General features: G+C 34.9%; 2 protein-coding genes across 2 annotated transcripts in view; both read right to left on the bottom strand.

The window, feature by feature from the left end:
* Positions 1 to 1,785: 1,785 nt before the first annotated feature.
* On the bottom strand, positions 1,786 to 2,676 carry LOTGIDRAFT_137938 (hypothetical protein; the record flags this gene model as incomplete). The annotated part of the gene is made up of 2 exons (XM_009047935.1): positions 1,786 to 1,982; positions 2,397 to 2,676. Coding segments are annotated over 2 exons (477 nt in total), but the record flags the coding sequence as incomplete, so codon positions are not given.
* Positions 2,677 to 4,193: 1,517 nt separating this feature from the next.
* Positions 4,194 to 23,008, bottom strand: part of LOTGIDRAFT_199489 (hypothetical protein) — a 28,921-nt gene continuing 10,106 nt past the window's right edge. Inside the window, exons 18-49 of the mRNA XM_009047936.1 lie at positions 22,775 to 22,894; positions 22,187 to 22,376; positions 21,644 to 21,768; positions 20,113 to 20,226; positions 19,433 to 19,636; positions 18,990 to 19,108; positions 18,365 to 18,493; positions 17,762 to 17,844; positions 17,207 to 17,319; positions 16,720 to 16,794; positions 15,135 to 15,272; positions 14,741 to 14,818; positions 14,411 to 14,500; positions 13,870 to 13,941; positions 13,518 to 13,609; positions 13,232 to 13,343; positions 12,449 to 12,604; positions 12,049 to 12,195; positions 11,568 to 11,699; positions 10,917 to 11,054; positions 10,368 to 10,488; positions 9,916 to 10,013; positions 9,321 to 9,431; positions 8,437 to 8,580; positions 7,889 to 8,009; positions 7,483 to 7,576; positions 6,991 to 7,223; positions 6,637 to 6,814; positions 6,081 to 6,348; positions 5,403 to 5,573; positions 5,124 to 5,257; positions 4,194 to 4,856 (exon numbers count right to left, since the gene is read on the bottom strand). Of these exons, the coding sequence (XP_009046184.1) occupies positions 4,739 to 4,856; positions 5,124 to 5,257; positions 5,403 to 5,573; positions 6,081 to 6,348; positions 6,637 to 6,814; positions 6,991 to 7,223; positions 7,483 to 7,576; positions 7,889 to 8,009; positions 8,437 to 8,580; positions 9,321 to 9,431; positions 9,916 to 10,013; positions 10,368 to 10,488; positions 10,917 to 11,054; positions 11,568 to 11,699; positions 12,049 to 12,195; positions 12,449 to 12,604; positions 13,232 to 13,343; positions 13,518 to 13,609; positions 13,870 to 13,941; positions 14,411 to 14,500; positions 14,741 to 14,818; positions 15,135 to 15,272; positions 16,720 to 16,794; positions 17,207 to 17,319; positions 17,762 to 17,844; positions 18,365 to 18,493; positions 18,990 to 19,108; positions 19,433 to 19,636; positions 20,113 to 20,226; positions 21,644 to 21,768; positions 22,187 to 22,376; positions 22,775 to 22,894 (4,218 nt within the window). The 3' untranslated portion in view covers positions 4,194 to 4,738. The remainder of the gene's footprint in view (positions 4,857 to 5,123; positions 5,258 to 5,402; positions 5,574 to 6,080; positions 6,349 to 6,636; positions 6,815 to 6,990; positions 7,224 to 7,482; positions 7,577 to 7,888; positions 8,010 to 8,436; positions 8,581 to 9,320; positions 9,432 to 9,915; positions 10,014 to 10,367; positions 10,489 to 10,916; positions 11,055 to 11,567; positions 11,700 to 12,048; positions 12,196 to 12,448; positions 12,605 to 13,231; positions 13,344 to 13,517; positions 13,610 to 13,869; positions 13,942 to 14,410; positions 14,501 to 14,740; positions 14,819 to 15,134; positions 15,273 to 16,719; positions 16,795 to 17,206; positions 17,320 to 17,761; positions 17,845 to 18,364; positions 18,494 to 18,989; positions 19,109 to 19,432; positions 19,637 to 20,112; positions 20,227 to 21,643; positions 21,769 to 22,186; positions 22,377 to 22,774; positions 22,895 to 23,008) is intronic.

The raw sequence follows: 23,008 nt of genomic DNA on the forward strand, positions 1-23,008 counted from the left end.
TCACTGTTCTTTTCTTTCCGTGGTGAATAGGTTTCATGTTCTTACTTTTCAAGGGAAATAGGTGTCACTGTTCTTTTCTTTCAGTGGTGAATAGGTTTCATGTTCTTACTTTTCAAGGGAAATAGGTGTCACTGTTCTTTTCTTTCCCGGAGTAATAGGTGTTATGTTCTTACTCTTCCAGGGGGAATAAGCTTCATGTTCTTACTTTTCCAAGGTGAATCAGTTTCTTATTCTTTCTTTTCCAGGGGGAATGTTGGCCTACGTTCTTTCCTTTCCAGGGGGAATAATTGCCACCGTTGTTTTCTTTCCAGGGGGAATAGGTGCCACCGTTCTTTCCTTTCAGGGGGAATAGGTGTCACTGTTCATGACTCTTTTCTTTCCAGGTCGATTAAGTGCCACCTTATTTCTTTCCAGGGAAAAATAAGTGCCACCGTTTTGGCCTTTCTGGACGGAATAGGTGTCATGTTCTTACTTTTCCAGAGGGAATAAGTGTCACATTATTTCCTTTCCAGGGGGGGATTAGGTATCACCGTTCTCTTATCAAGGGGGAATTAGTGCCACCGTTCTTTTCTTTTCAAACGGGGATAAGGTATCATGGTGCTACTAGGAATGGGTGCTACCGTTCTTTCCTTTCAAGGGGGAATGGGTGCTACCGTTCTTTCCTTTTGAGGGGGGAATGGGCGCTACCGTTCTTCCCTTTCAAGGGGGAATGGGTGGCGCCCTTCTCCCCTTTCAAGGGGGAATGGGTGCCACCGTTATTCCCTTTCAAGGGGGAATGGGTGCTACCGTTCTTTCCTTACTGGGGGGGAATGGGTGCTACCGTTCTTCCCTTTCAAGGGGAATGGGTGCTACCGTTCTTTCCTTTCTAGGGGGAATGGATGCTACCGTTCTTTCCTTTCAAGGGGGAATGGGTGCTACCGTTCTCCCCTTTTAAGGGGGAATGGGTACTACCGTTCTTCCCTTTCAAGGGGGAATGGGTGCTACCGTTCTCCCCTTTCAAGGGGAATGGGTGCCACCGTTCTCCCCTTTCAAGGGGGAATGGGTGCCATCGTTCTTCCCTTTCAAGGGGGAATGGGTGCTACCGTTGTTTCCTTACTGGGGGGAAAAGGTGCCACCGTTCTTTCCTTTTGAGGGGGAATGAGTGCTACCGTTCTCCCCTTACAAGGGGGAATGGCTGCCACCGTTATTTCCTTTCACGGGGGAATGGGTGCCACCGTTCTTCCCTTTCAGGGGGGAATGGGTGCTACCGCTCTTTCCTTTCAAGGGGGAATGGGTGTCACCGTTCTCCCCTTTCAAGGGGGAATGGGTGCCACCGTTCTTCCCTTTCAAGGGGGAATGGGTGTCACCGTTCTCCCCTTTCAAGGGGGAATGGGTGCTACCGTTCTTTCCTTTCTAGGGGGAATGGATGCAACCGTTCTTTCCTTTCAAGGGGGAATGGGTGCTACCGTTCTCCCCTTTTAAGGGGGAATGGGTGCAACCGTTATCCCCTTTCAAGGGGGAATGGGTGCCACCGTTCTCCCCTTTCAAGGGGGAATGGGTGCCACCGCTCTTTCCTTTCAAGGGGGAATGGATGCCACCGTTCTCCCCTTTCAAGGGGGAATGGATGCCACCGTTCTCCCCTTTCAAGGGGGAATGGGTGCTACCGTTCTCCCCTTACAAGGGGGAATGGGTGCTACCGTTCTTTCCTTACTGGGGGGAATGGGTGCTACCGTTCTTTCCTTACTGGGGGGAATGGGTGCTACCGTTCTTCCCTTTCAAGGGGGAATGGGTGCTACCGTTCTTTCCTTACTGGGGGGAATGGGTGCTACCGTTATTCCCTTTGAAGGGGGAATGGGTGCCACCGTTCTTCCCTTTCAAGGGGGAATGGGCGCTACCGTTCTCCCCTTTCAAGGGGGAATGGGTGCCACCGTTCTCCGCTTTCAAGGGGGAATGGATGCCACCGTTCTCCCCTTTCAAGGGGGAATGGATGCCACCGTTCTCCCCTTACAAGGGGGAATGGGTGCCACCGTTCTTCCCTTTCGAGGGGGAAATGGGTGCCACCGTTCTTCCCTTTCGAGGAGGGATGGGCGCCACCGTTCTTCCCTTTCAAGGGGGAATAGGACCGTTCTCCCCTTTTAAGGGGGAATGGGTGCCACCGTTCTCCCCTTTCAAGGGGGAATGGGTGCCACCGTTCTCCCCTTTCAAGGGGGAATGGGTGCCACCGTTCTCCCCTTTCAAGGGGGAATGGGTGCCACCGTTCTTTCCTTTCGAGGGGGAATGGGTGCTACCGTTCTTTCCTTTCAAGGGGGAATGGGTGCCACCGTTCTTCCCTTTCGAGGGGGAAATGGGTGCCACCGTTCTTCCCTTTCGAGGGGGAATGGGCGCCACCGTTCTTCCCTTTCAAGGGGGAATAGGACCGTTCTCCCCTTTTAAGGGGGAATGGGTGCCACCGTTCTCCCCTTTCAAGGGGGAATGGGTGCCACCGTTCTCCCCTTTCAAGGGGGAATGGGTGCCACCGTTCTCCCCTTTCAAGGGGGAATGGGTGCCACCGTTCTTTCCTTTCGAGGGGGAATGGGTGCTACCGTTCTTTCCTTTCAAGGGGGAATGGGTGTCACCGTTCTTTCCTTTCAAGGGGGAATGGCTGCCACCGTTATTTCCTTTCAAGGGGGAATGGGTATCACCGTTTTTTTCAAGCACCAATTCCCCCTCAAAAGGAAAGAACGGTAGCACTCATTCCCCCTTGAAAAGAAAGAACGGTAGCACCCATTAAAGGGGGAGTGGGTGCCACCGTTCTCCCCTTTCTAGGGGGAATGGGTGTTACCGCCCTTTCCTATTCCCCCTGGAAAGGAAAGAAGGGTATCACATTCTTCCTTGAAAGTATGATGGTTCCCATTCCCCCTTTCCAGAGGGAATAGGTGTTGCTGTTCTCTACTTTACAAGGGGAATAGGTGCCATCGTCCTTTCCTTTCCCTGGAAAATGACACCTATTCCCCCCCTGGAAAATGACACCTATTTCCCCCAGGAATCAAGAGAACGGTGACACTTATTCTCCCTGGAAAGTAAATAACACACATCATATTCTTTATAGAAACTCTTGAAATATACATGTAAACTGTGCAATATTAAAATCATTAGTTATAAAGAATTGTTTTGATATTATCATTCAACTCCAAACCTTAAGAATAATTATCATTTGACCTCTGACCTTTATCTTAATTAAATAGTTTTAATGAATTTCAGATACAAAAACATAACAAAGAAGTAACAAAACAGGATTTTTAAGTTCAATACAAAACTTCAAAATAAACAATGAAATTTCTCTAAACAATAGTAGAAGGCCATTGTAATCGTTTTTGACAATCTAATAAGTAAATATTGAAATATCACATGTAAAAAAAAAACACCAGCAAAAATAAAAGTTTTGATAATTTGAGACATTTATATACGTCATAGCCAAAATCTATAATTCAATCTAAATAAAAATTGCTAATTAATGTATTTACAATTGGTATTTTATTTAATAGTAAGAGGAATAGATTGGAATGCATATTTATTTCCATGTTCCTTTCACAAGGTTAAATATTATCCATATCAATATATAGTTAATATCGAACGTTGCTAAAGGAACATGATTTATTTCACTCTTTCATATTGTCCACATAGAAAGATGTTGGTGTATAAAAGTAAGAATTCACCGGGTTGTAAGGATGCACACTGTGCATTTTGAAACAAGGAAGACAACTTTCATATACAAACATATAGATTTCCAGCCCTAAAGTACATGCCAACAACAAGTGGTGTAGCCAACAACCCATTGGTGTTTATGTCAACAACCCATTGGTGTTTATGTCAACAACCAAGTGGTATACATGTCAACAACCAAGTGGTATCAAGTGGTATACATGTCAACAACCAAGTGGTATACATGTCAACAACCAAGTGGTATACATGTCAACAACCAAGTGGTATCAAGTGGTATACATGTCAACAACCAAGTGGTATACATGTCAACAACCAAGTGGTATACATGTCAACAACCAAGTGGTATACATGTCAACAACCAAGTGGTATCAAGTGGTATACATGTCAACAACCCATTGGTGTTTATGTCAACAACCAAGTGGTGTACATGTCAACAACCCAGTGGTGTACACGTCAACAACCAAGTGGTATACATGTCAACAACCAAGTGGTGTACATGTCAACAACCATGTGGTATCAAGTGGTATACATGTCAACAACCAAGTGGTAAACATGTCAACAACCCATTGGTGTTTATGTCAACAACCAAGTGGTATACATGTCAACAACCAAGTGGTGTACATGTCAACAACCCAGTGGTGTACACGTCAACAACCCAGTGGTATACACGTCAACAACCATGTGGTGTACATGTCAACAACCATGTGGTGTACATGTCAACAACCCAGCGGTGTACATGTCAACATCGTTTACCTCAACAACCAGTTTTGTTTACCCCAACAATAAGTGGTGTACATGTCAACAATCAACTGTGTACATTATTATGCTCTAATCAACAATGCTTCATTCTTAATAATGGAAAATTAAAGAGCTACATATATATAAAACAATATTAAACAAAACAAGCCATAAACCTAACAATTAAATATCTGCTTTTTTGGCAGCATGATGAGAGTCCCTAATTCATAATATTTCATTAAAATACATAAATTACTCAAAAAATAATATTAAGTTCATTCTACGAGTATTTTCAGAGGTGTTTTGATCATAGCTCCCTCTATGAAGTCTCCATATTGGCCAAAATTCTAGAAATTTCAGCTCTTTGACCTGAGGTCATGTGTTGTGTTATATGAACTATAGAATCCATGGCTACATCAGGGTTGTCATCCAATAAACTGAAATATAAACCGTGGTAGTTAATTTCCGTCATGTACATATACTTCAAAAAAAGCAGTAAAGTGTCTGGATCAAAGAGGCTAATCAGATACTCTGTGCTATGTTTCTGAATAAGGCTTATAAAGACAGAACAGAGGAAAATTTGCCTACCCTATTTGATTGCTAATGACAAAGGTATTTTCAACCTTATTTTAATTTATTATAGCTCCTAATTTGCGTACTATTATCGTGACCATTATCAATAGTGACTATAAACAAAGACTTACTTTCTAACTTTCTGTAAAACATGTTCCCTTTGTATACATTTAATATTCTCTTCTAATAAATTACTTTCATTATTGTCATCTAATTGTTCTGATAGCCATTTTACAGCAGATGCATCATCTTCCCATTGGTAGCCCTACAATACAGACTTTATTGTATATTTTACTGTTCTGCATAATATCGCTAGCTTCCAACTGTCTAATAAGAATCTTTTGGCAATCGGAAAGTACTCTATTTCTATGTTATTGAATACATACAGCTTTGATATGTCTTCTACTTACATTAATGGTACCTTTATCTTCAACAAACCATCGACTTAACATAGAATTTAACTGAGCTTCTACTAAATTATTGGTATATTTCCTCATTTTATCTTTAACTTGATTTTCTAATAATCTTCTTCTTAATCTCCAATAGAAAAACTTTCTACTGGTCTTCCATTCCAGCACATTCTAAAATCATAACAGAACAAAATATATCATTTCCTCTCTAGTAATTCTTAGCATTGACTAATTTCCCTGACAAAGATAATTTCAGTGGCGGAGCCAGGTGCCTCCCCTCGCTGCCCTGAAAGCAAGATTTTCAGACAAAACTCTCTTAACTAGGTTAGAAATTAGGGCAATCTCAGATATTTTTTACAAGAAAAAGTGCACCTGATTGGGCTTATTAAAATGAGCCAAGCCATGCAGCGTACAATGAAGGACAGCAGTATCAGTCTACTCTTTTCCCATGGGAAAAAGAATCTTTAATGTGCAGAGCCTGCTGCAGCCTTGTCCCATTCGAATACCTAGTTGCTTTTTTCATGTCAGCCATTATGACCTGTATCATTGACGAAGGATTAAAAGTATATTTTGACCAATGACAGTCTTAGACATTCTAGTATGCAATCGAGCATCCAATTCCTGACCAGCCACAGACCCCTCAATTTTCAGCCTGATTAAGATCATATCAAAACTTACGGAAATAACTCCTTTCTCTTCCATTCTACCTGGTGTATCATGAAGATCAGCAAACTGAACAGCTACTGTATGATACATAGGTAATAAACTTTCTTCTCTTTCCTTTAACTGTACTTTTAATTTACTCTTTTCTTCTTCTTTTAAGTCAGGATTACTTAATTGTTCTATCAGCTGACGACATTTATGATCTAGTCTACGTATCGATTTTTCCAGGTCTTTCCGTCTGAATTTAATCTCTACAGTACCTTCTGGTTCTAATACGCCACCCCTTCAAAATACATTTTAATTGAAATGAGTTAAACATGAACTTTCTGTATTTTGTGGGTTCCTAAGCTAATAAAGATAAAAACATCAGTGCATTCATGGAAGGATATTATTTAATCCCAAATTTATTCTGAACACAAAATTTAGCATACTTGTCCAGTTTCACAAAGTACTTATAAATTTACCAATTAAATTTTTTTCCATAAGGTATTTGAATCTGGTGTATATGTCTTCATATCTAAAACAGGTGTGGACTTGCACTTTTATCACATAGTGCTATTTGGCAACCTACCTGCTGAGTTGATCAGCAAACATTTCCATATGAGTAGGATTAATGGAGGGATCCACTACTACCCAGGCTCCACCTCGTAATTCAGCATAAGGTGGTATATACACTAATATAGGCTGCTTATAATCACGTAATGCATCAACGATATACGATCCAAACTTTAATACTTGGTCATACATATCTGAAAAGAAATGTCTGAACCTCAATTGCTCCATAGAAAGGGTCATGCAGGGAAAAAAATATACAATTTTACAGTGATGTCATTCAGGTTGTCTGTATTGAGGACAGATGGCTTTGAATGCATATTCACACCCAATGTATATTCTTTTTAAATCTGATTAATGTTACAATACCTACCCTTCATGCCACCAGAAAACCCTCTCCAATTGGCAAACACCATCAATGGTAGCTCTTCGCGATTGAAGTCCATTATAGCCTGTGCTGTTTTAAATGCAGAATCAGGAAACCAGACTTGTCCTGCCTGTTGTATAACTTTAGATTCTGAGTCTAGATTAGCAGGATCTGCAGGAACTTGTAATTCTACAGTTCTAGTTTCAACTGATACTACACCTACTGGAATACCACCCAATCTGCAAATAAAATGTAAAATATATATCTACTATTTTTACATGTAAATATAAACACATGTTAACCCTAAAATATTAAATTATAAAGGTAAGAACATAAATATTATCAAAAATTATCTTCAAACACAAAAGAGTTTTGATCATCTCTGAAATTTGAAATTTCACCATTTTTAAGCACCTTGAAATCTTATCAAACTGAAATCTCAAAAGCTTTCAAGCCCAAACTGTGGTCAAACAAGCAATAAAAAAAGCTATTCCTTACCTTGCTCTGCCAGTAACAACAGTTTGTGCCCATGGTGATAAAATTTCTGACCATGTTCCTCTGTCAAAAAATCCTGTTTGGTATGTTTTACCATCTGAAATTATAATATCAAAAATACATACTCAACAACTCATATCATGGATGAAGAGAGTAGTATTTCAAAGAACAATAAGGGTGTCGCTCGATTGGTTAATTCTGAACAGGTTCCACTTGTTCCAATTATTCTGGCTTGTATCAAATGATATGGAACCGGATGTCATATTCAAAATTTAACCTTCCACATTCTCAGCCATTTTGAATTCTGTCCACACCTTCTTTTTGTAGGAACACATTCTGAACCCTGTTTCAAATTGTTTTATAACAGAAAGACTAGCTGACTGGTCATCTCATCTTAGACGTGACTTACCTGGTAATTTGCGGCCAGCTAACATCCAGCGTACATCATACGGTGATTTAGTTGGTACAAACTCTATCTCTCTATCTATACAATCTGTTGGTTCCATAATAGGTACACCAGCACCATGACACTGTCAATAGAATTAACAATACTACATTGAAGACATAGTAAACTGTCTGACAATGGCAGACTTAAAGGAATTGGTAAGTGGTATCTAGTATAACAACAGGAGAGTGGGGTGTTAGAGAATAAGTGTGGTCTAAAATAACAATCAATGTTCAGTTATGCCGGCACAAAGTAAAAGTATCCTATTATTGAGTAAATCATCCAGTGGTAATGGTAAGCTTTTTAGAAATGTAGAAGAAACTTTTGCATGTTTTTGTTGTTTTCTTATAAAACTTTGGACTGTATCATATATACATAAAGTAAATACCCATACTGCCATATGTCAATAAAACTTCACAATATATCACAAGCTCAACTGAAATTAACCAAACGTAAGAAATCCATCACCCCAGGAATGAATCAAGGCATGTTTCAGCAGAATAATAACATACCTTTGGAACATAAGATAACCAATGTACAACTTTAAATACTCCGTCAAAATCGTCTGAAACTACATCATGTGATACACCATTATTATGCATGATCTGTATACCACCTAGCTGTCCATTACTAGTATATACCTCACGTCCCAATACCTATCAATACAAAATTATTTTCTTTAAAGATGGGTTCCCTTATTTTCATTTCAAAAATGAAAATGCTTATACTTATATGAATAGAAAGTAGAGGTGTTCTAATGACTTGGAAAAACACCACTTTGTCTGACATGTCCATAATTAATTCATAATTATCATTAGAGAATTTTCAGCAGAATTCCAATGAGTGACCAATCAAAAAAGGTCAAAAAGTCTTTTTGTTTATCCAGACTGTACATACATGGACATAATATATGACTGGTTTAAACTCTAAATTATATGCAATAAGAACATAATGATATGATTAAGAATAAATGATATTTCATTAGAAACACCAATTAATTAAATAGTTTGCTGTATTTTGTACACTAAAAAATAAGGAAACCCATCTTTAACTATGTATGAAATTGTCAAAATAACCTTGCTAAAATGGTATCCAAATGTTGTTTCAAGACAAACACATAATATTATCATAACGATGCCTGCCATCAAATTCCTTTGCAGGGAAAGAAAGTGTTCTTTGAATATAACAGATAATTTATAATAACTTTGCACTGATAGAAATACAATGTTATGCAAACAGATTTTCCTACGATCATTGCATACACTTTAGATTGAAACTACCCAAATTGAAATTGATGGCCCTTCATATGAACGAGAGGTAGGACTTCAATTCTAGTTAATTAATTTGCAAATCAAATAATCAGACAGCATCTTGCCCTTGAGAACTCATTACCTACCTTATTTAAAGCTCCAGCTCCTGTTAATATTATATGTGAGGATTCAACTTGAATAATTCTCTGTCCTAATCTCACTAAATACGCTCCAATACCTATTGCACGACAACTGACCTATAACAACAAATATTTACATCAAAATAAATCAAGCATTATAAATCTGTAATTATTGAACATTTCTTTAACAATTTCCTTCAAGGGACAGATTCACTATCCGTTAGACCAACTGTACCTTAGTTTAGAAATGGGATTTTTTAATCAGTAATAGTCTTTTCATGAGACTCTGCCAGACATATATAAAACAGACAGTGAAATTTCTAGATTGAGTTATATTTGAAGGGATTATGTGAATTTTAAGCACATCTGAAGACTATTTACATTTATTCATGACCCATGGCCTTTAATAACTTTAAGGGATCCATGCAAAAAAATTACACCTGAGGGAGTTCAATTAATATTAATCATATCACTTTTCAGAATGAAAATTTGATTTCTGATACATGTCTGATCAGAGCAAGTCGTATTTATTTGTCAAAGGGATGCACTGGTCTAACTGGCCAACATTCTCATGCAAATGACACTATGTATGTATACTTACTAGATTAATAGTAACAACTTCATTATAAGCTTGTGATGTTTCACCAGCTATCATACCAGATCCCTTTAAATTCTCTACTCCTAACCCATCTTCTTTACCTGCAAATTATGATATTCAATACATATTTGTTACTTTAATATTTTCTCGAAAAGCTGGTACATTTCTTATATTGCAGAAGAAACAGATTTCTTTCTGAAACAAACCACAATACCTCAAAATAAGCCAGTTTAGACTAATATTCTTTTAGTCAAAGTATTTGATGAGGGCAAGATGTCTTCTGCCAACTGGATCACTTCTATGAGTCGGTTAAGCAAATATAAAAATTTAATACATGTATAACCCTTTTTGAATACAAAAGTCTTTGGATTTAGAGCACTCTAGATGTCTTTGCAAATTCAAAATTGCAAATGTGCAGCTATATCTGAGGCTACAATGAGCACTTAGTTGCTAACCTATAATATCAGTAATCTTATATCTGGATTCTCCTTCATCTTCTATTAATTCAGCTCGTACAGAATTAGAGGCACTCACTTTCTTAAACTCATCTGGTCTCAGATAGAGATATTTAAATCCCTGTAAATACAATATAAATTTTTAAATAGTCAATGTGACCCAATTTATAGATGTATTTTGAAATATTTATATCATAGTCTTAATAAAGAGTTAATAATAGTAAAAAAGTGATTGTATGAGATCTTGTATGTTGATTTTGAGGACGGAAAATGTCACATGAAATAGTTTTATTCAACCTACATGACAGATTTGACACGTGTTCAGAAATCAAATAAATTGGATTTTCAAACAATTATTTCTTTAAAACATTAAAAACATAACGTACAGGACTGACCTCTGTCACACAACAATGATACACAGACTGTCATCTGCATCAGGATTTGAACCCAGTTGTGCAGTTCAGATATTTTTACATAGCTTGTTTACAATAATTGTAGCACCTCTATACAAAATGCCATTTTTTTTACACATATATAAAATGAATTTACCTTGTTAGCATCATCATTATCTATCCAGGCCACTCTAAATAAATGTTTTACTTCTTCAGCTAGACCTATTCTAGCTCCACTATTAGCTGCTATATAAACCCGAGGTAAACCTTGTTTACGTGATAATTCAGAAGCTCTCTAAAAAGACAAAGAAACCAGGTAGTTTGTGAGACAAGGTAACATACCACTACACCAACACTTAAATCATATAGTTCTTATTATTTCAGTCAATTTTGAACTTGTCTGTCATATTATCAGTGAAAACTTCATTGTGCTAACTAGTCTGATACAGTTTACAATAAATCAGAAACCATCCTGGAAATATCATCCAATATCTCATTAATCTTAATTTGGCGTATGATGTATCCAAATCACAACTTTATTCATGTACTTCAAATCTTTTCGGCTAGTTTTGTATCACAAGAGACCACAATTAATCCAATCCAGAAACTTTTAAAATAGATCAAGGGCAATGACGTTAACACCAAAATCATCCGAGATCTGAATAGTCATACATTGTTTAATTCAATTCAAATGAGAACTTTTTCTCTTCAAGTGAAGACATTGACTAAAATATTGTTCAGAATTGTTTGCATGTATTAAGGGGTCTGAACAAAACACATTACAAAGACAATCTGAAGCTATTCATACCTGAAATAGGATGTCTTCCTGAGGACCGAAGGAACCAATCTTAAATGTCATATCATTAGCTATAACAATAACATCTCTACCATCAGGATATTGTGGTGTTTTCATAGTCATTAACCATGCTACCATACCAATCTACAATATATAGGGCAATAAAGGACTGTCAATTTTTGCATTCTGAAATACCAGAAGTGAAATAACTTATTGCTATGTTATTAATTCAATTTTGAATTGATATCATTGATAATTGTTAATAGCTTTTCGTGCCCAATATGTAAAAATTCCGCAAGAGTACTACAACTACACAAAAATCCCATAATTCAATAATACCCTGAACTTTTTCCATTTTTGTCTTTTCTATATTTGGAGGAGTCTTGAGAAAACACATGGATTTGAAGGCTCAAATTTAAATGGTTAGCTGTGAACACTATTACTGATTGGTTTGAGAGATAAATAAACTTGTGTCAAGGGCAATAACTCTTACCTCATTTTCTCCTGGTAATCTATTTTGTTGTAGTAAATTACCATGATTATCTACTACCAATTCTATACATTTAAAAACATCATCTGAAGCTTCCCTTTCTTCTTGTTTAGTCACTTTATAATATTCTTTCCATGAATTGATTAAAGCCTACAGTATAAAATACGATGTTACGACATGGAAATTTGGGTCAAATATAGTGTTACGAATGGCATTCTATGGTTTGAAACAAATATTGGCAAACGATGGGCACCAAAAATGTTGAGGTGTTCTTTGCACTTTGCATGCAGTTTTTTTGTCAGTGTTATGGCTGACAAATAAGCACATGTTTAAAAGATCTTCAAGGAAAAGTTGTAAAATAGGTTTGTAAAAACATTAATATTTCAAATTTATCAATTCTTACCATTTTAAACATATCAGGATAATCATAGACATAGGTAGTACCACTGGATTGAGCTTGGAATCTTTTTAATTGTAGATGATCCTTAGTAAGATAGGGTGTACTAACAAATAGTCCATGGTACGGTCCTTGTCTAGCACCATAGGCTTCAAACATAATCTACAATATATATATATATATATTTATTATTAAACATAATCTACAAATATTCATCTTCAAACATTATCTACATTATATATTTAAGTTCAAACATTATCTACAATATATATATAAAAAAAAAAAATAATCTCCAATATACATGTTAATCATCTTCAAACATAATCTACAAAATACATTTATCTACAATACATTTGAGTAAGATGATCGTACATGTAAGTCAAATATTGTGGCGTTAATTTATGCACTTGAGTGAAACAGACTGTTTTTCAGTGGTGACACCTAGAAAAATACTTTGTTCTTCCAACTTCACCCCCACTTCATTTCTAACAAATTCTAAAATATGATTGTATACATTTTTGCATTAAGATATGTAACAGAATGCACCAAATCATATCTTTTTTTCGAACATTTTCATGGGGAGAAACCTCTCAAACGTTCCATGGCCTCTGTTTATAAGCTTCCACATAGCTGCCTCATTTTCAATTTTAATCCAGCCAGTCGGTCTGCCCATAATTATACTCCCAGTCTCGGGAGGCTGGAGACGTGGCTGCTGATAGCCACATAAAACTCAATCGGATCACGTATAAATATATAAAGTAATTTCACGATAAACAAAAAAAGACCAACCTGTCCAGTACGTTGATCTGTAATCTCTTTATATAAATTAATATCTAAATAATATCCACTATCATTAGTTATAAATATACGGATAGGAAAACTTGATCCTGATGTTGTTAACCTGTAAAATTATAGAGCATCTTCTTCAGTGCGTTTAATAACTTGAAGTACAAAAGATACCAATTTAAAGTGTACCATTGTGCTACCTGCTGGCTCATGCACTAGAATTCTGTAAGTTAGTTCAAGGTATAAACAGTAATGTCTGTAACCACAATTTGTTTTAAAGACTTGTTACCTGATGGTAAATTTAAGCTCAGCTTGTAAAACACGTAATTTCCACAATCTACTTCCATATCTCATAACCATATTACGTACTGTATCTTCTAACTATAAAACATTATATACAGATTAAAAACAATATCAAAATGAGCCAATAGCCTCTGATTTATGTCACGCTCCTTCAGAAAAACAACCTCCATAGGTATATCAGTTTTACAGCTAGATATTCTGCCATTTTCATGTCTATCTATTCAAAAATTTCCAGTATTCTTAAATTTTCGTCTCAAATTTTCTATTTCAAACCTAAAGCCACAAAGCATAATGTTGTTATCCTGAGTCTCAGAAGTTTATTTAAATTCTAAAATTACCTTTCCTGGTTCTGTCAGTGTTAGAGTTGGTACAAAATTTAAAAATATGTGATTACAATCTGTTTTCTGAGACTGAAATGTAAAATGTAAGAACAGTTCAACTCTAATGAAATGCAATTTGGACCCCAATGCCTGACAAAATAGATGTATAAATAAAAAAGGATTCATACAAGCAATCAAAATCTCATCAAAAGAATGGCAAAATCGAGAGTAAAAGTTGTGTGGTAGTGGACTCCTCCAAAGAGAAGTACCATCAGGTGTTTCGAAAAGAGTGAGCATGGCCTGCTTCGAGCGCGACCACAATGGTAAAAATCATGAGATACAACCTGATCAATTCAGGCTTGACCAAACATATGAGCATATTTATATTATGTTATTTACTTATCTTCATAAACTTCTAATACAGGGCCAAGATTTGATGTTCAACATTTTACAGGAAACTCTGACTGAATGTCATGAGACTCAAAGCTTAAGAATATGTACATGATGAAAATTGAAAATTCTTTAAGGTAATACATTACATCTATAAAAATTAACTTACATAAGAATGTGAGAATGCCACTTCTAAAGCATCCATTGCCTCTAATAGAGTTCTTTCTCCTTCATTTTGGAGATATTCAAATGATGCTTCCTGCAAAATGTAATATATGATATTGGTGATAGGGATGGAAAGATGAACCCAGGCCAACTTTTTGAATCCTTGAGGAAAATCACCTAATGCAGTAATCAGTAATTTTGTGTTCCCAAAGAAATATGTTTGTACTTAAGCCTATTAGTGCAACTGCTTCTTTGCCTTCCAAGAATCTTTTGGCAGCTTTATTCATGTGGCAAAAGTTTGAGCAAGAAATCTCAAAGAAATAAATTATCCTACCTTTGTAACTAAATCTGAATGTCTTATGATGGATCTGACAAAAAATCTATAATCTGTGACCTCTTGACCTTTGGCTACCTAAATGCAAAGCAAGGGATTATTTAAATTGCAAATTTAAAAACCCTGCTAACGACTCGTGCAGTTTTCTGGGCTAATGAAGACGTGGCAACACCATGCAGTGCGTAATGAGGGAAATTTTGCCAGGACAGTTAGATTGGCTTACACTTTTTCGAATTTCAAACTGTCGAGGGATCTTTAATTGGCATAGTATGGAACTTAATTTATTGTCACATGCGAAAGACTAGATTTTTCTCCTATAATCTGCAACACTGATGAAAAATCCGAAGGTATTATCTCAACAAGATCAAAGAAAGATGACAGAAAGCGACGGTACCTTAGCTTTACCAAAATATAAATGCATCTTATAATTGGCTGTTGGAATGATTTCTAGATCAAATTTACGTAGTCTGTTAATTTCAAGTTGGAAAGCCAGGCCAGGTTCTAAATGACGATAGATTCTATCTTCTTGAAACTGAAAATATATCAATAAAATTTATATAAGAACTACATTTTATTTACATGACTAATGGCATCAGACTGAAATTAAAATTAGAGTAGAGACAATTGACTTATTGAAATAAAATAAACTTATATTACTAAATGAAAATATACTAATAAAAGATAGACTGAGCTAGTTTGTAATATTCTTCACTGGCCTTGTCAATATGACTGAATCAAATTTCAAATTTCAAATATTTTGTTTCATTTTTTTATCAATTAGCATCAGGTGTTCATTTCTAGTTAAGACTTTAAAAGAACATGTATCATTTTGGTGTATAGTTTTCATTCATTTGTGTACTTAACTTTTTCGACCTACTAAAAAATCAGACTGTCCCTTTACGCTTTAGCTTTTGTTTTGGATTATTCATTTGTATTAATAACAATGGTTTTGATAGTGAAATATTCACATGGCATGTGTATCTTGAAGTTAAATTTTTAGAACTTGATGTGGAATAAAAGAATAAATAAATCAAATTTTTTTAGCATGCCAGTTGAATTTCCTAAGCCCAATCTATCATTTACACTACAAAAATATTTTAAATCAATTTAAAAAAAGGCATTAATACTTTTTCAACCTATCAAGCTCCAAACATAAACTCCAAGCAAAATATGGCTTATCTTATTTATAAACACCCATATCATGCATATAAGATATTGTAGATTTTTAGGCAATACCTACAAAAAGTCTTTGTCAGATTTGAACTATTTGTTAGAGAATTTGTGACTAGTATAGTTCTAGTACCACATCCACTCAAACACACAGCAAAAAAAATTGTCCATTTTAAGCATACCAGGAAGCAAAGAAAGATGCAGAATTTTCAGAAATAAGATATATCAAAGATACATATATGGGGCAACAGCAAAACATCAAACACTAATATGATGGATCCAATTTGCCAATTTTTTGCCTTAAGATTTTCACCAAAATGAAGAAAACAACTTTGCATCAAATTACATTTAGAGTCTGGAAAAGTCCAAATTTTGAAATTTAACTCCCGTTTCTGACCAATCTGTTTCGATTAAATACTGAAGATATATATCTTTGACATAAATATAGAAGCAGAATTAATATTGGACTACCATAAAGTTTTACCTATAAATTAACGTTAATAATACATTTCTAAATATTAAAGCCAAGGATATACAAAATAAATAGTCTGTTTTACAGGCCCAAAAATACCTGATTGTTGCCTTAATATTAAATGTACATTAAATTTGTGGTAATAAATAATAAATACTTTCGCCCGCTCCAAATTATTCCAGTTGAAAATCTAAACAAGCACTTATAAATAATAAATAATAAATTTTTTTTAAAAAAAGGCCTGTAAAACAGACTATTTATTTTGTATGTCCTAAAATATGTAAAATACTAAGACTAAAAATTGTTGTCTTCTTGAATTTTGATTGATTGAAAAAACAATTTTTCTAATCAATAATGTGAATAAAAAATCAGCTCTCTGTGGGCAATAGGGGAAATTTTTTGTTACATTAGCCTAGACTTTACCAATTTCAAATTTCAGGTCTACAGAGCCTGCTGATCCTGTCAAATACAGGTTTATCGTCAACATTTTATTATCATGTCAGCCTCTTTAAAGAACTGAGCGACTTTGGTACAAAATGTGAAACAAACTTGATAACGTTAACTTTAAATAAAACCATTCAATAATTTACCAATTTTCAACATTTGAACTGTCTGTTCCTTATTGACTGGGCTAATGAGGCTCGCTATTTAGGTCTCCATGTGAATCTTTGTGAGGCCTCTGACCTACACCCCAAAAAAATTTGCAAGGTTGACCTATGCCAGAAGTGACTCCCCTCTCCAGCATTGCTCTAAGCGACAACACATGAAATGAAATTTAATAAAAGATCCTGTAGAAATATAGGCATCAGTCATCACCTCTAAACAGTAAGACTACTTACATTTTCTTTACAGAAAGCTTGAAATTGGGCTGATATCTTATCATCATCTAGTTCATCATGACTGTGTATACCAATATTAATAATATGTATTGGATCATCTATATCAGATACACTCTAAAATTATCAATAATAATGTTAAATTACACATCTTAATATTTGGTGTCACATATAAGCACAGTCGGTTATAGTATTAGTTCTGTACAGGACGCCATTTGCTTGGTTATGTCCAACAAATGGGGTTTATAGGTTCTAATCTCAGTCAGCACATGAAAGTCCGATTGCCTACAATAAGTCATCTTAATTCATAATTTCATGGTCACAAACAGTTTCCATGGAAACTTGGGACACTTGATTTGTTTGACGTTGAGCAACAATGCTTTTCGGTCCTCTTCATTCAAGGAATATTTCATTTACAATGACAGTTTCGTATCTCCATCATTTATAATACGGCCAAATCCTCACTTCAAAAACAAACTGAATAATTCTACATGGCAATAATTACCTTATTAGAAAGGGTCTCTGAATCTAAATCAAATCCACTATCATGTAAACCTCCTACAGCTGGACTCTGTGGTGGTGAGGGGGAATCATAATTAAATCTTTCTAATAAATAGTGGAAGTTCCTGAAAGTCAAAAGAATCATCATGGTATGCAATCAATTTTCAAATAAACTGATCTTTTTATTTTTCAAAAATAAAGAGCTCAGGAATACGATCATTAACCCTTGAACACTGAGTCTTAATGAAAATTAATGGAGTTTAACATCGTACTCTTCTGCACCTAATGAAGACTGACATTGCCATGGAGTGTGCAAAGATGGAGAAGTTGACAGGAGAAAGGTATTGGTCTAGTCTTTTTTCTACTCCCAATGGATATTTAACATGCACAGCCTGTAGCACACAGGGCTTCAGTTTATTGTCCCATAGGAACAACAAGAAGATTTTTCCATGTAAACCCCTCTAACCTCCATCACTGACAAAGAGAAAACAAAATTCCAAGTAATATAACTTGGTATGATGCATCTGTTGTTTCAATGGTAGTTTCATGTAATTATTTTGTCTATTTTTATCCGCTCCAGGGCTGAACAAAACCCTTTCATAATGTGTTAAAAATACTTGTATACAATTTAATATCTCCACTTACGGTTGGAATTCTTCAAATGTATTGAATGCTGCCATGACACCCATTCTTTGACAAATTGGTGATTCTTCATAATGTTCCGAATTTTCAAAAATAAAATCTTCTGTTAATGTTGGTACACGTAGCAATCCACTGTCAAACCTTGTCACCATTAATCTACAATACATTATATAGACATAGTGAGTAAGGGGGCCTCTATGCAGAAGAGTAAACTTTGTACTTTGTTTGTGAACATGAATTTGTCAGGTCATTGTTGAAGGTTCAAATGTGACAAAAATCATGGCATGGCTTTATAGAGGCTTGGTGAACAGACAGTCCCCATGAAAATTCACAAAAATTACATTGTGTTTAAGAAAGGCATGATGAGCAGTCCAACAGAACATAACATTAAAAAATATTAGATATGATTCTTATGTTTACATGCTGATTAGGATTATGAAGACAGTCCCTGGACCTGCGATAAGCAAGCAGACATCTTACTCACTGAGCCATCATGGCTTCCTTCATAAAGAAAGCCAATAAAAATGACCTATGGATAAAACAGTTAATTTTCCAAAAATGCCAAATGTAGGGATAAGAAACAGAGAAAGAGGTTTAACTGTAACTATAATGTAGTAGAGAAAATTACCTATTTGGATGAGATCTCGGTAATAAAAATCTAAATTCAACTATACAGACGCCATTATCTAATCTAACATGTTGTAGACAGTTTAATTCATAAGCTATGTAGGCTCTTCTTATATACACCTACAATCATAATAATATATATATTCTTCTATAAATATTGGGGGGAAACACCTCCCTTTCTGTTCATCTCCAAAGTCTTTATCCTGACTTGGAAAAGCATTGTATATACTATGCTAAAATATTGGCTGAAAATCATTTTTATCAAAGCAATGACATTCTAAGACTAAGAGTACTATTTTAGGCTGTTACTCTAGTTCTAATTAAAAAAATGGAAAAAATTTAAAAAACTGTTTACTTTGCTCAGATAATAGTCCCATAGCTTCATTTTAACTAGAAATATATAAACTGCTAATGTTTTAGGGTGTAAAAATTCATGTTACATACCTCGAGAGCAGCCATTTTGACTAAATCATTTGGATGGAAGAAGAATTCTTGTAAAATATCATATATAGCTGTCTCAGAATTAATCAATTTCTGTAAATTTTCTGGGCAGAAGTCATGACCATACATATCAACAGCAGATAAAAATATAGATTCCATTTGATTATGACGTAGTTCAAATGGAGGTTGATGTGCTGCTATCAATACCTGCAATAAAACAAAACCACCATATAACTAATTGGGACGTGCTATGTCTTGGTTGATTGAAATCAGACACTCATGGGTTACCCAAGACTAAATTCTCATGTGTTTGCTTAATTCTCAATGCTGAATTCTCATTGTTGTTTAACATAATTCTCATTGTTGTATTCTCATTGTTTTGCATAATTCTCATTGTTTTACATAATTCTCAATGCTGAATTCTCATTGTTTAGCATAATTCTCATTGTTAAGCATAATTCTCATTGTTTTGCATAATTCTCAAAGCTGAATTCTCATTGTTAAGCATAATTCTCATTGTTTAGCATAATTCTCATTGTTGTATTCTCATTGTTTGCATAATTCTCAATGCTGAATTCTCATTCTTGTATTTTCATGTGTTGAACTAATTCCCTTACCTGATTTAAGAGAAAATTTCAAAACAAGCATTAGTAAACCAATATTATGGCTAAGATTATTTTTACCTGTCGAGCTCTAAGTGCCACTTTAGCATTCTCTGTTTTATTAAGCTGAGTTAATTCTGTTAAAATAGTTGCCAATTCATCTGTTAATCCTGGCTCTTTACCGCACAGATGATCCTACAAAATACAACAGAACAGAAGGGTTAAAGGGAATTTGCAAAATATAACAGAACAGAGGCTGAAATTTACAAAATAAAACAGAACAGAGGGAATATAACTAAAATTTACAAATTACAACAGAACCAAAGGGTTAACTGAAATTTTCAAAAAACATCACAGGAGAATTGTTAACCGAAATTTGTCGTGCATGGTATTCAAATTATCAATTCTAATACTGTGATGTACCTATTTCATATTTTCTTTGTTCATATTTGAGGGAAATTTAATAATTTTACATAAATTACAAAAAGCTGAAAGAAAGTAAGAGGTAAGAAACATATGATGTCACTTGATAGTGGTCACTTCACAGCTCGCTATCACTATAGAGTAGTCAGTGGTGTAGAAAGGGTTAATTACATTTTAGAAATATCCACACAAACTTCAAAATATAGCAAGAATCCATCATTACATTCAATATCTGTAATACTAACACATAATTTGAAGAAAAGGCAATCTGTTTAATGGTCATAGAGCACGTTTTTTTGGAGTTGTTTTGGGTCTTGAATATATGTAAATAGTCTTCAGAAGTACTAGAAATAATAATAATTCCTTCAAACTTTCTATTTCTGTATATATCTTGTATGGCAGTCTCAAGAAATGATGAGATGTCATTGTAACATTCAAATGCAGATAACTCTAGACACACATTGATTTGAAGGTACAAATTTCGACTGTGAGCTGTAAACACTATTACTGATAAGCATGGCTAAAAAATTCCTGTTTCTGATTGGTCAAAAGGATGGTGAATCTGTCCCTTTAAGGTGTTTGATAAAGTTAAAACAAGCAAGCTGTCAGAAAATAAAAACACAACACTCTATACATTAAACACAGCAAACAAACTAAAAAATAAATAAAATAATAAAACCTTTCTGATACAGAATCTCACCTTCAAAATATCATCCTGTAAAGAATTAGTTTAAATTTTTCTAGTAGCAAGAACATGCTGTTAATAACCAGCTTAAGAATAGCCGAGTAGGCAAACCCAGAAACATGCAAATGGACCTAATTTCAACACAGGTACCAATGGCGAAATTCCAATATGACCTTAAATTTTAAGATTATATTCATTCATTCAGTAGGGACGCAGGCGAATAATAGCAAAGGATTTATAGAGGGAAGGGGGTAATGCAATTGATCAAGGAACCTTGAAAGGGGTAAGAGAAAGAAAAGCGTTGAAAACTTGATCGAGGCATGAAATTAATTAAATGATTTTAAAAAGACCAAAGTAAAAAATTAAACAGGGTATTAAAAAAATCAAAATGAGTTCATGTATAAAAGCAGGCATTCTTAATTCAATATTTACTTAGCAAAGCCATTCATAACATAATAAGGAAGAATAGATTAAAGAAATACAATAAACACAATATAAACTTACAATCAGCATTATAACTAGAGTATTTTTGTGTTGAACAGCTAGATGTGAAAATATTGTAGCTGTAACAGTGGCCATATCATCTTTATTTCTCTCTCGAATTTTATATACACATTTATCATAATGTCCTGAAAAATATAAAAGAAAAATCTTTCAAAGCAAAAAGTGAGTAACAATTCCTTCTTTACCTTTGGAAAGCAAGAAATTACAAGTAGTTATTAACATATCATTAATGTGTTTTATGACGTCTCTATATGGGAGCTACCGGAAGCTACTATTAATATATATGCAGTTCCCCTCAAATGATGTCATAAAACGCGTAAGTTTTAGTGGAATTGCAAGGACCATAGACGTCAGAATGAAAACTAAAATGGAGCAAATTGATACTATCAGTGTCCCGATACACATAAAAAATTTAGAAAATCTCTTTACAATCCCTTTAACTCTTTTTATCAACTAATATCAAAATATTTCCAAATCTAACCTTTTAAAAAAGTCTGTCTAGTCTCTACAAATATAAAATATGATTAGAAATAGGCTACCTACCATTTTGGAATTGTAGTTCCATTTTAAGATATTGACGTAATAAATCTTGTACAACAGATTTCATGTGACCACGTATACCACTTCTATATCTCTGTACTAATTGAACGATACCCTGAGTTGTCATAAAGAATACATCCCTATCTGTCCGTTTGGTTAATGTCGCTGCATAACTATCAATAACATTGGCTATCTGAAATTCAAATACAACATCAAGTCACATGACTAACCAGTAAAAAAACAAAACATATATGGACGCTTGAAGTGTACTCTAGTGATTCCCCACGTGATATACTTATATGGATAACTTCTTGTTTCGTACAGCCACTTATCTATATCGTATCAAGATGAAACCCCATTTCTGGAGGTAGATTTTTCTATCTGATTATAACCGAATAAATTTATCTGCCAATGCGAAAGAAACTGGATAGAACTGGATAGAACCAAATTACTTTTGTAGTGTGAAAGCAGTATAATAAGCTTGGACCGGCTCTCTCTTTCCTAGCATATGACATTAGTCTGAAAAGTGATAAAGATAGCTTGATAAAGAAAATATATAAATGAAACCCTTATTAAAACTCAATTGCTCACCTGTTGACTAGGAAATTGACATAATACTGATGTTATATTACTAGCATAGGAAGCCATCAATTTACGTATAGATCTCTCAACTTTGATAGGTACTCTTCCTGATATCATAGATATCAATTCCTATAAATACATATTGAATATGTACAAAAAGTACAAAAAGTTGGGGACACATAATGAGATTCAAGTGTAGTAGTACCATGAAGAGACAAATAGATACCTGCCAAAATACCATTG

The sequence above is a fragment of the Lottia gigantea genome (assembly GCF_000327385.1).
Source record: "Lottia gigantea unplaced genomic scaffold LOTGIsca_119, whole genome shotgun sequence".
Classification (NCBI taxonomy): Eukaryota; Metazoa; Mollusca; class Gastropoda; family Lottiidae; genus Lottia; species Lottia gigantea.